The sequence below is a fragment of the Strongylocentrotus purpuratus genome, unplaced genomic scaffold (assembly GCF_000002235.5).
Source record: "Strongylocentrotus purpuratus isolate Spur 01 unplaced genomic scaffold, Spur_5.0 spur5_scaffold_13, whole genome shotgun sequence".
Taxonomy (NCBI): Eukaryota; Metazoa; Echinodermata; class Echinoidea; order Camarodonta; family Strongylocentrotidae; genus Strongylocentrotus; species Strongylocentrotus purpuratus.
In genome coordinates this window covers 11973301-11986042 of record NW_022145598.1, presented here as the reverse complement: position 1 = coordinate 11986042, position 12742 = coordinate 11973301, and the positions used below count along the sequence as shown (strand labels likewise).

At 35.9% G+C, this 12742-nt stretch overlaps 1 protein-coding gene across 4 annotated transcripts in view; it reads right to left on the bottom strand.

The window, feature by feature from the left end:
* Positions 1-49: 49 nt before the first annotated feature.
* Positions 50-12742, bottom strand: part of LOC100890821 (acid-sensing ion channel 1B) — a 20096-nt gene continuing 7403 nt past the window's right edge. For all 4 annotated transcript variants that reach the window (XM_030982916.1, XM_030982915.1, XM_030982919.1 and 1 more), the window contains 7 exons: positions 11881-12005; positions 10531-10718; positions 9777-9921; positions 6473-6529; positions 5823-6006; positions 5343-5434; positions 50-4692 (listed from right to left, as the gene is read on the bottom strand). In XM_030982916.1, coding sequence (XP_030838776.1) covers positions 4586-4692; positions 5343-5434; positions 5823-6006; positions 6473-6529; positions 9777-9921; positions 10531-10718; positions 11881-12005 — 898 coding nt within the window. In that variant the 3' untranslated portion in view covers positions 50-4585. The remainder of the gene's footprint in view (positions 4693-5342; positions 5435-5822; positions 6007-6472; positions 6530-9776; positions 9922-10530; positions 10719-11880; positions 12006-12742) is intronic.

Sequence of the window (12742 nt, the reverse complement as noted above, 5' to 3'; positions counted from 1 at the left end):
ATAATCCATGTACACATCAAATCCTGATAAACACAATGAAATGCTCATGTAGTGCTCATTCCGACAGAAATTATCCTCTTTTATTTAGGACGATCACCGATTGATATAATGTACAAAGCTAATACATCTATAAGTATAATTTATACAATATCGTTATTTTTTATCCACTGCGGGATTAACCATATATATATATATATGTATCAGGAAACACCAGGTAGGCAATTCGTTTTCATTTTGTACAATCTCATTGGAACAAAATAAAAAAAAATTATCAATAGAGAGTAAGAAGGGCAGTTTGCTCAAGTCGTATTTTTTCCGAGTGCTCTTCAGACTTTAAGACCAAACACTATTTAGTCTTTTTCATCTGGAGTATAATGTTATTCTGACTCTCAACATTTATTGAGAATTGGATCTGAAACCTCCACATAGAACAATAAATGTGTACATTCTTTAATATTGAGACAAGTATTGTCTGCTTAGAGTAAGACGGGCATTAATTCATATACTATTAATTTCATTCTGACTGTAAACATTTCTTCAGAATCAAATTTCGATTCTCAATAAATCATCTGTTTGGAACCAGAAAGGTGTTATTGAACTCACATACTTTAACACAGAGTTAAAGCCCTTCTGGCTCCGAACAGATGAGGTGCTTGTCTGTGAAGGATCAAAACAAAATCTAAAACAGACAAACAGACAAGCAATCAAATGTCATTTTGTACAATGGAAACTCGTTACCTTGCTATTTAAGGATTCTTGTTTTATCAGGGTAACTAAAAGCAACTTGAAGAATATGAAGAGCTACTAGGGCCAGGAAAATCACCTTGTTATATCGGAGCTCTTTATAATGAAATTCCACTGTACAATGTCATTGAGAAAAAATAAAGCTGTCATCAGAGAACCAGAAGAAGGGCATTTATTCCATATTCTTTAGGAGAGTCAACACCTTCTCTCTCTACATTTCTTAATAACTGAATTTGGAACCTCCGCAACGAACAAATTAAAATACCACTTTGTATAATATCAATGAGAGAAAATAAAAATGTTTAGAGTGAACAAAATGAGGCCAGTAATGATTGTATATCAACAACTTAGTTTATCATGATGCACAGGATCTTTTTAGAATTACAATCACATAAATGATGATGATTATAATAATATTTTATATACTTAATATTTAAATGATGTCTTACAAAAATAGATAAACTTATGCAGCATAGGAACAAATAGAAATTGGACCCATCTTTACATCGTCAGTCCAAGACGGTGTCATCTATGAACAGATCTCACATACAGGTAGATCTTTATGTATCAGATGTTGTGATTTTTGACACAGAGAATTAGAATTAGAATTAGTCATGAATTAACTATTCAAAAGAAAAGACGAGACGCTTTGAAGCTGAAGTGAGTTTTTCGGTGGAAGACGGTCTGGACTTGAACATCCCAGTATTTGAATGTAAATGGTTAAAATCACATAATACAAAAAGGGCTTGTTCTCCGAATATGGCAGGATACATTATAGTTCACTTGCAAACGAATCTGGAAAATGATGTTCTACCTTGATTGAATGTGCATATTACCTTGGTACTACAAATGATCGTGATTCCGAATTGATGGACACATCAATTTCCAAGATTGTGACTGGTGGCATGGAATGTTATATTCTCGGCGACTTTAACTATAACATGTATAATAACAGAGAATCAAGAAATGTTAAAACTTGGTGTAATCAGTATAACCCGAATCAGATGACGATCCTACTCGAGTTACTGAGAGTAGTTCTAAGTTGTTAGATTTAATTCTAACTAATCGACCAAACAATTTGCTTGATAAAAATGTTGTCATTCATGGTCTGAGTGATCATAGACTAGTGTATGTTGTTTGCAAACATGTTAAACCAAAAACTCCAGCCAGGATTATACATACAAGAGCTTATAGACGGTTAAACGTAACGTTATTTTGTGAAGCATTATTAAATGCTAGAATGGAAATTATGGAAGGAAATGATATTGAAATTGAATGGAATAACTGGAAGACTAAGTTTGTTGGTATTTGTGATGAACATTGCCCCAAGATTTCTTTGAGGGTTAGGGGTATGAAGACAAAATGGGTCACGCCTGAGTACACTCGATTGTGCTATGAAAGAGTTACATTGAAAAAGTCTTTTTGTCATGAACAAATAGTTCAAAACAAAAGGAACCTATCAGAACTTTGGAAGATGCTTAAACAAATTGCCCCTACTTCCACCAAAAGTGTTCCCAATACTTTGAACCTTGATGTAAATTGTGTTAATAAGTATTTTACATCTATTGGTAGTCTGCTTGCTGCCAGTCATTCCTATGTTAAACCTGTGATCTTGTCATTATCTCAGAACTCTATTCGACCTGTCTTTGAATTTGATTTGATTTCTGAGGATTTTGTACGAAGAGAATTGCACTCTATTCAGATTAATAAGGCAACTGACCTAGAAGGGCTTAGTGCACGTCTCCTGAAGTTGACCACACCCGTTATTTGTACACCTATTACTCACCTGTTTAATCTTTCTCTGCAAACCAGCCAAATTCCAGCTGATTGGAAGCAGGCACGAGTTACCCCAATTCACAAGGGTGGGGATAGGGACGATGTTAGCAACTATCGTCCCATATCTGTTATACCGTCGATTATGAAAATATTAGAAAAGGCAGTTAACGTGCAACTTCGAGACTATCTGTCAGATAATAATCTCCTAACCCCCACCAATCTGGATTTAGGAAAGGTTATTCAACCAACACCGTACTTGCATTTTTGAGCAATTATTTGTTGACTAACATGGATAAAGGTAGAATAACTGGAATAGTCTTTCTTGACATACGAAAGGCATTCGACTCTGTTAATCATAGATTATTACTAGATAAGTTAAAACTGTATGGCATTACGGGACAAGCATTGTCATGGTTCGAATCATATCTTGTACACCGGGCACAATGTACCTCCTTGCTAGGTAAAAAATCTAACGTGCTAAAGTTAAAGTCTGGAGTCCCCCATGGATCCATATTGGGGCCCCTCCTTTTCACTCTTTTCATGAACGATCTTCCATCAGTCATCGAGCACGGTAAAGTGATTATGTATGCAGATGACACTGCCCTTATGTACAGTTCTTCAAATCCAAGGGAAATCGAAACATGTCTTAATCATGATTTGGATTGTGTGAACAAGTGGTTGGAAAGAAACCAACTTACCCTGAATACGGACAAGACATGCTTCATAATTTTTGGAACACCGCAGAAATTGCTGAACTTGCAATACACATCAATCGCAACAAAAGTTTCTAATGTACCAATCACGCAAGTTCAAAGTGTAAAATATCTGGGAGTTTGTCTAGACCAGCACATGACGTGGCAGGATCATGTGAAATACACTTCAAATAAAATTGCATCTAGGTTCACCCTACTTCGTAGAGTCAGGAAATATCTCACAATTGATAGTGTCAAACTACTTGCCAATTCTCTTATCCTTCCTTACTATGACTATTGTAGTGTCTCATGGAGTACTTGTAATAAAAGAACAAAAGATATCTTGATTAAGCAACACAAGCAGATGGCAAGAATTATCCTGAAAATAAATACTTTGATTCCCACATCCGAAATGTTTACTACCCTAAGATGGATTGACATGGAAAAAAGATGGGAGTTCAATAAAAGTAAATTAATGGATGATGTTATGAATAATAGTGCCCCATCATATTTATATGATATGTTCACCCTGTCCGCCCATACTCATAGATACTCAACAAGGAATGCTAACAATTTGGGCGTCATTATTCCAAGAATTAAAACAGAATGTGGAAAACGTGCCTTCTCAGTTGATGGTGCTCTTCAGTGGAATAGCCTACCCCACTCAGTTCGAAATGCCCCGACCAAGAATACTTTTTGTTCTCTCTATTTTAAGCAGCGATGTTAAAGATAAATTTGCCTTCTTTACTTATTTCTTTCATGAATATTTACATAAATTTCTCAATATAATAATTTGTTCAAATCTAAACAGATCATTGATAATAATCAGAGTATATTGTTATCGATTTAAAATTGCTCATTGAAATTTATCATTCTTACTACGGCTTTGTTTCATTATTCACTCTTATTCTTTACTCTTTTTTTTCTTCTATTATATGTTACTATGTATTGATGTTTCCGTGATGTTTATATTGTTCAAGTAGTTTGTTTCTTCATACATGTATATGTTGCATTTGTGTACAGGGCCCCCTGGAAAACAGTACTGCGATTACTGACGGGGCCACCCTGTATAAATAAAACGAAATAATCAAAATAAATAAATAAACATACTTGTACAACATCGTAGATAATATCTACGTGGATAATATTAGAGTAAATATTAGGTAAAAAAGAAAGGCGCAGGTTTGCTCGACGTCTACACATAGAAGGGTGCACATCCGCTCCCTTCGGGGTGCTCGTAATGTAGCAGGGGTCTGCTCCCCTAAGGGTGCAAATTGGCACCTTTATTCTTAGTGTATGGGCTTGCGTGTGTTTGATGTTTGTGTTCTAGTTATGCCAGAAGTCCCAGTTCATGATTCCGTCTAAGAGTTGAGCTACGGATGTCTCGTAGAGAAGAATGAGTGTCCACAAAGATCAATTATTTCATAAAGTGTCAGAAGACTGCCGCCAATCCATAAGCCCATAGCACCCCCTGCGTCGCCTGGAAAGGAAAAGGGGTAAAAGCAATGTGTTAAATGATGATATCAGTAATTGATTACATGATAATAATGATAATTAGAACTGAAATCCTATTAGAACGATATGCATAGATAGACGCCCGTGTTTCTACGTGTTAGATGAAAGAGCATCTCTCTAGACCAATGTTGAAGAAGTTTGTATCATTTGGCAAAATGGAGAAAGGAAGGCAGAAAGAAGAGTCTAAAAGTCACCGAAATGGACAAAATGGTATCTGGACGGTTACGCATGAGTGATTTCGGAAAAACGAAGAGTTAGGTGATCTTCATGGGACGCTAGGGACTATGCCCCGGTATAGGAAGCGACCGACATAGGCTCACAGGCAATATGTGCCTTTTGCTATGTTTATTCACACATTCCCATCCTTTTAAAGCATCTATTAAAATGTCAATGTTAACGATTTTAGAGTGATAACATAATTTTCTCCTATCACAACATAATGCAGAAGAAAATGAACAAGAATGTCTGTGAATGTTTAAGTGAAGCAGACAAATTGATAAACATGTTATCACTTCAATAATTTTCTTAATTGCGTTTAATGAAAATGCTGCTTAACCACGCTTCAATTTCTCATTGTTTTAAATTAAGAATTACAGGAGATATTTAGATACTCACACATGAAAGAAACGATAGTATAGGATGCCTGCTGAGTTATCACATTAGTTCCCAAACTAGAGAAAAACAGATCTACTGCTACAAAGTTATCCCTGCAAAGATTTCAAAAAATATAAACAAACAAGAACACGTGAACAGTACGGAAAAACAATGAAAAAGGCAAGTAAAGTTGATTTAATTATTGAATATGTGATTGATTAAACCCAAATGGCAACTTTTCCTTCCTGGCAACTCCTAATTTCTATTTTTTTTTTCAATTTCACTATGTCTTTTTTGCAGAATGAAATTAAGGTGATATCATTTTGTGAATAAAAAAAAGGTGTTTAAATTAATATGATAACAAACAAAATATGAGCGAAAATTGATAATTAGGTATTACTAATCAAATTTGTCTACACTTGTTTGTTATTGATAAAACGTTAGATCTCTTTATTTAATGAAGTTCATTGCATTGACTGCCGACCATAGGAAACTACCTACTTAATGAAGGAACTGTCAGCACGTTTGAGAGAGGGAAAGTTGAGTACGCTTTCATTCAGGTATTCTTCAAAGAGATTAGCACGGAAATTCGAAGGGTACTTGGCAGATGACAGTGACGCAGAAAATGTCTTTTTCTCGCATTCGATCGGGCACGTGCAGTTGTCCAACTCGCCATGTCTATGTTCTATGAATGGCAATGACAATAAAGATGACACTTACTCTCATGTCAACCATAAACAGGACATTATAGAATGCAATCATAACTACAAATAGTTATTATTAGACGGGTTCAAGGATGTAGCAAATGGTAAATCTGTATTCAAGTCACATTATGCTTTGATTTGTGTTGTTGTACATATGGGTGTGTTGATGCATAGCTCTATCTATGTTACTCATTCCTGCCTTACTTAATTATTTGTTTTGACTGGAATCGAAAAGAAGTCACTATATATTGCCTTATTCTAGTAGCTGTTTTTACTTCTTTGTATTGCTCTTCCACTCCAAACCCTAGAGAATGTTTCAGATAAAATTTCGAGTAAAATATTGCACGTTTCCTGTTATATTTTTTTAATAATCAATTGATAAATACATTCTCAAAAAATAGTGAATATAAAATCATTTCACAAATTGTTAAGTCCCAGCCTACTCACCAACAATGTATTGCGTACAGGTAGCGATAGCAATCGGGTCACAAACTGTTGCGTTACCTAGAAGAAATGCGATAGACAAATTGATAAATTATGCATACGATAATATCTATCGATATTTATATATTTACTAGTTTGTATATAAATGTAGATATATATATATATATATATATATTAGAAAGCTTAGACAGATACATAGATGTGATTGGGCAAGAGCTCGTCACGTGATATCGATTGCGAGGATCGTAATTGTTATATTTTCCTGGCCGATCACTTTCCAGTGTTATATTCACCATGCAGTTGGTGAAATGAATATACTTTTTATCAATGCATGTCGCCCTCCAAAGGCCTGTTTTTCACCAATTAAATAAATTACACCAATACTAAGGGTCAATTTTTGTTTAATTAATATTTTTTTCACCCAATTTTTTTCTCCCTTTTAATCATTTTTCCACATTTTCTTTTTTTCCCCAAAAATGCTTTTGTTTATAACAATTTTTTTTTCTTCCAAGAAAGTGCTCTTTTTTTTTAATTAGAAATTAAAAAAACATTTGAAGATATTATTTTTTCTTGAATTATTAAAAAAAAAGAAAATCGTTAATTTGTTGGTTCTCACTTTAAATTTGTGTATTGCCCTCGAAATGGAAACAATGGAAATGGAAACAATTTCGGGCAAACGAAAATAGACAACCATCCCTTTCCTTTCCTCTAGGCTAAATTTTCGAAAGAATGCTATCTAATACAGTGCGTCCCAGAAAAAAACGAAACCTAGAGCTATCGATGTTTTATCATAACTTAGTCAAATTTATAATTAATAAATGACACATATTTGAAAAGTTTAGATCCTCTTCTTTCATTTTATGGAACTCATATGATACATATTTCACGCATGAGTGCTTAAAATTAATTTGAAGAGAGGAAACGAAAAATTCATTTGGCGGACGGTATCTGAATTTCAACGAAAAAATCACATTTCTAGAAAGTTGAGTTTCTGCCCTTTCATATGGCACCTCAATCAGGAAATATGAGCAAGGAATGACAAAGTTCTGTTTGTTTAAAGTAGTGCTTGCATTTCCATAATTTTATCAAACGAATTCGTTTTCACTGGCTGCCTGCAGTAGCAAAAAGCAAAATTGACAAAAGAGTTAACTCCATTTCGTTAACAATCAGCCGTAGACGAAAGACTTCATGCATGGTTGATCGTCAACGAAACGGAGTTTTTGTCTTTTGTTAATTCCGTTTGTTGCTCCGGCAGTCATCACTATAAACATGACTGACAAAGAAAGCAGACAAAATATACAGTTCCTCGGGTAGACAAAGGAACATCCCTTCACTACTATTATGTACAAATGTGTAGAACAGGTGTCACATGCATATTCACCTGTTCTACACATTTTTACATAATAGCAGTGAAGGGATGTTCCTTTGTCTACCTGAGGAACTGTATATTTTGTCCGCTTTCTTTGCCCGTCATTTTCATAGTGCATCCAGTGAAAACGAATTTGTTTAATACAATTATGGAAATGCAAGCACTACAACAGAACTTTGTTATTCCTAGTTCATTTTTCCTGATTGAGGTGTCATAGGAAAGGGCAGATACTCAACTTTCTAGAAATGTGATTTTCTCTTTGAAATTCAGATACCGTCCGCCAAATGACTTTTTGGTTTCCTCTCTTCAAATTAATTTTAATCACTCTTGCGTGAAATATGCATTATATGAGTAGTATCAAATGAAAGAGGATGATCTAAGCTTTACACTAATATGTGTCATTTTTCAATCATAATTGTGATTAAGTTTTGATAAAACATCGATAATTCTCGGTTTCGTTTTTTTCCGGGACGCACTGTATAACAGATATTGGCTGGCATGGGGTATATAACATTTTTCGGACCTGAAAGGAGTTCTATTTTTTTTTTATATAGGCCTACTTCACTTAAGAAATCTAGCCATCTGATTTGTCGAAATTGCAGTCGTGATTTTAGCCATTCCGGTAAAGAAATGAACAATACCAAAACCTATTAATAGTCCAAGAGTAAAATCCCGACAAAATTCCAGTAACCGGAAAAATAATAAAATCTTGCTGCGATAACCATTGGTTTACGCGTTAAAATGTTCTTTGAGCGGGCGCGGACACCATATAGTGTTTGTTGTCTGCGATTCCCAACTAATTGGATAAACAGACAGCTTCCCAGAGTTTCCGTTATTTTTAAACCAATCTTTACTCAATAAAAGGGTAAGGTAAGAATTATTGGTAGATTTTTGTTTGATTAGGCATATAAAAGGATATTCCGAGGTCTGGCAGGTTTTATATGCTCTCGGGAACTCGCTCAGATTCCGCCATTACCAGCGCCTGGGGGGGGGGGGGGGGTTGCGCGCCGAGGGGTAATGGCAGGATGCGCGAGTTCCCTTGAGCATATAAAACCAGCCAGGCCTCTCAAAGCAGTCGATATCTCTATAATATTATACCCCTTGCCAGTCAATATCTGTATAATATGTATATATTTATGTTTTGTGCCTGTTTGTGTTCCTGTGGGTAGGTGTGGAAATATTGCAAATGTGTACATCTTTGACGTCTGTCATGAAAATAAATTCAGAATAGAAAGAAGTGGAACTGAGAAGCTGAAAAAATAATGGTGCTTACCTCAATCAAAATCCCCATTACCGACACCCATGTGGCAATATTGCAAAATTTACGATTGCGTTTTTACCTACCTTACGTTAGCTAGTCGATCACGCAGTCCTACGTCATCCTTTGCAAATAACAGGCCTAGGTAAGTCTGAGCATATTACGTGTCATGTGCAACGAGCAATATTCAGGTAGCATTCATTTTGTGCCATGTAATTCAATATCAAGCATAAAATACTGCGTTATTCAAAGTCGCAGCCTTACGTCAGCTAGTCGACCACGCAGCCCTACGTCATCCTTTGCAAATAACAGGCCTAGGTCAGTCTGAGCATATACGTGTCATGTGATACGAGCAACATTTAGACTCTTCAGGTAGCAGTCATTGTGTATGATGTTACTTTACAATGACGCATGAAATACTGCGCTGCTCAATGACTCATCCTTAAGTCAGCTAGGCCATGACATTACATGATCCTTCCCCAAATAGTAGGTCTTGTTCTTTCTGAGCAAATACATGTCATGTGCAACGAGCAATATTCACTTTTCAGGCAGCCTTCATTTTGATGTAACGTTAGAATGACGCATGAACTCCTGCGCTAGTCAAATGCGCTGCCATTTTGAGCTTGGGAAATGGCACATCATGTGCAACGGGCATTAAGGTGAAGACAAAATGTACTAACCGGGCATATATGCTGTTCTGCATCCACACTCGCCAACAACAAAATCCGTCATGCACTCCAAATCACACTTTGGCTGCGAATACTTCTCATAAAATTTCTCTTTCTTTTCTCCACAGACGCCGTAAGGTGGCTTTTCATAGATGTGCTTTAGAAATCAAGAGATTAGACGTGTGAAAGGGGCAAGACATAAAAGATATTGATATTTTTCAGCTCGGTTTTTTCTTAAAAGTTGACAAATATACAAGGGGATTTTATCACTGAGGTCAAAAAAGGATTGACAATTACACGGAAAAAACCCTTCCCATCCGAGAAAGAAAATAAAATAAAAAGAGAAATGAACAAAGACATACATGTAACAATTAAAACAATTAACATCCGACGATATTATTCATCCGGTGAGTTTATGAAATGCAGACCGGCTACTGTGTCCATGCTGGATAGTTGTAAATCATTAACTGGAAGTAGTTGCCCTTGCCTTCCAAGGGTAGTTTTCGCAGGCTTTAGTACGTTTTTTTAAAAAATAATTATGTATTTATTAAAAAAAAATAAAAAATTGGGGGGAGGGGAGGTGGGGGGGGGGGGGGGGGGGGGGGTCATAGATAATGCCAGGTACATTATTTATATATTAACATATCAAACAAATTCGCATACCCATCTTAGGCCAACCTCATGCAATCGAAACCCAATCGAAATGGTGCCCCGTGTGCAACGGGTTCAATTAATATGTGGAAAACAAAACGAGGTATGCAATCACCTGAGTAGCCAAAATGGCAACAGAGGTAAGTGTGCCCGGTCCAACATCAAACCCCTGCTCTAATACTTGAGGCACTTCATCTTGATCTAGTAGCTGGATAATGAATCCCGTTGCGTCGTTCAGGTATGAATTGTAGTAATATTCATCTTGTTCCGTGTTCAGAACCAGAGTCATGCCAAACGCTCTACCTGTTAAAAGTACATTATTGATAGGAGGTCAAAACGGGCTCGTTGCCATTTTGGGGGATAAGGTAAGTAAATAAATGCTGGCCACTTAAGGGAAACAATGGAATACTAATGAGGATACGCTGGATACAAAATTCAAATCATTATGATGATGTTAATATGATGACGAAGATGAGTATTATCATAATTGTTATAAGTGTTAATCTTATTAATTAGTACAATCGTTATTTATCATTATTAATATTTCAAATTGTAACTAGTATAACCTTACAGGTAAAGGATTTACATCCCCAAGAGGCAGCAATATTTGCGTAAAATACATTATTATGTCACTATCCAGTAAATATACAACTACAGTTTCCCGATGTAAAGAGGGTACAAACGATCACATTGTGATGTTCCACCTTTAAATGTGCAATCTTGCGAATCTTACTACGCAATTCGAAAGCAAAATATTAAAGGTAATACAAAGTTTTGGTAAATTTTGAAAATTGGCTGCATAGTGATTCTTTACAATTTTGATATATCTGGATGCCACTATGGATGTATTATAAGCACTAAAAAGAATTATCCCCTAAAACACTTCAGCTTTCGAAAAAAATGGAATATACAAATTTACCGGTGCTCCCGGTAAATTTTGATACATTTCAAATAGCGCCTAAGACCATACGATGGTAGCTGCGACCATGAAAATCTCAGAATATGTAGTTGTGATATATATATTCCAAACGGTAATAGCAAATCGGTCGATTTATTCAAAGAACATTGTTTTATAGCTAAATTGATATATTTACCTTGAGAGGGCGATATACAACATAAAAAGTTTATTATTTACAATTTCATCACTTTCGACTCGATTTCAACCTCGACAACGATCACTGAATATTGTAGAATCGCCTATTCTTCCAATATGTTCATTTGCACCAAATTCATGACCCCATACCAAAACTTTGTATGACCTTTAGGACCGCTACATTGAAGTAAGGTCTTGAAGGGGATCTTATGAGTTTCTTTTTTATGTAATTTTTCCTTCTTAATTCCTCTCTCCTTTTGTCTCTTTTGTTTTCACCTTTTTTCCTAAATTCGATGTGGTGGGGGTTGGGGGTTTGAACGAATTCCCCTGCCGTCTCCTAACTACGTCATATGATATTGATAATTCGCTTACCTATTCCTTCGGATTTAAGGAGCTCCGTACCATTGAGGCCGTCGTTGATCTCGAAGCACCGCCCCTCTTTGGTAAATACCGGTATAATGTCGTCCAGACTGATCGGTTTCCCGGCAAAATTCGCTCTAACGGGGGGGGGGGGGGAACAAATAAAAATAAACATAGTGTTTACCGTCCATTCTAACACATTTTGCTATTCAATGTCGTTCTTTATTCATTCAATTTCTTCCATAAACTTAATATGATCCTGCTCTTTTAACTTCATTTTCGTCTTGGGTCCTTCATTTTTAACTGTAATTTCAACCTTTTGCATCCGATTTCGTCAAAATCAAATCAAATTCGTCACCCCTGAGCGCCCTCGTACCATAGCACGAATCAAATTCGTCATTTTGCAATTATTTTGTCAAAGCGCCATTTGAATTGGTTACGTATTCGTTTGGTATATATGGATGAGTACTTCTTGAACGGCGTAGCTGTGTAGGTTTACGAATATATATCATTTTTAACATACTAATCATTTGAATGAGTTATTCATTTACTTGTCTTTTATTCTCATTTTTGGCTAACCATTGATTAGTCCAGCTTTGATCATGTTGATTCCAAGTCTTGCTTCTAGTCTTATCAACAATACGAACTAATGCTATGTAGTATGGACACCAAACCGTAACTTTTAATAGGGAATTCACACCCCCCCCCCCCCAGAAAAAAAAAATCATGACAGGAAAAAAAAGGCTTTGGAAAAAAGGACAATCGAGTTTGTTTTCGTTGAATTATTGTTAAAAAACGTTTTGCAGACGACATCGTCCTAATAGCAGATACACCAGAGGAACTGCAGACACTAGTGGACAAAGTCTACAAGGCA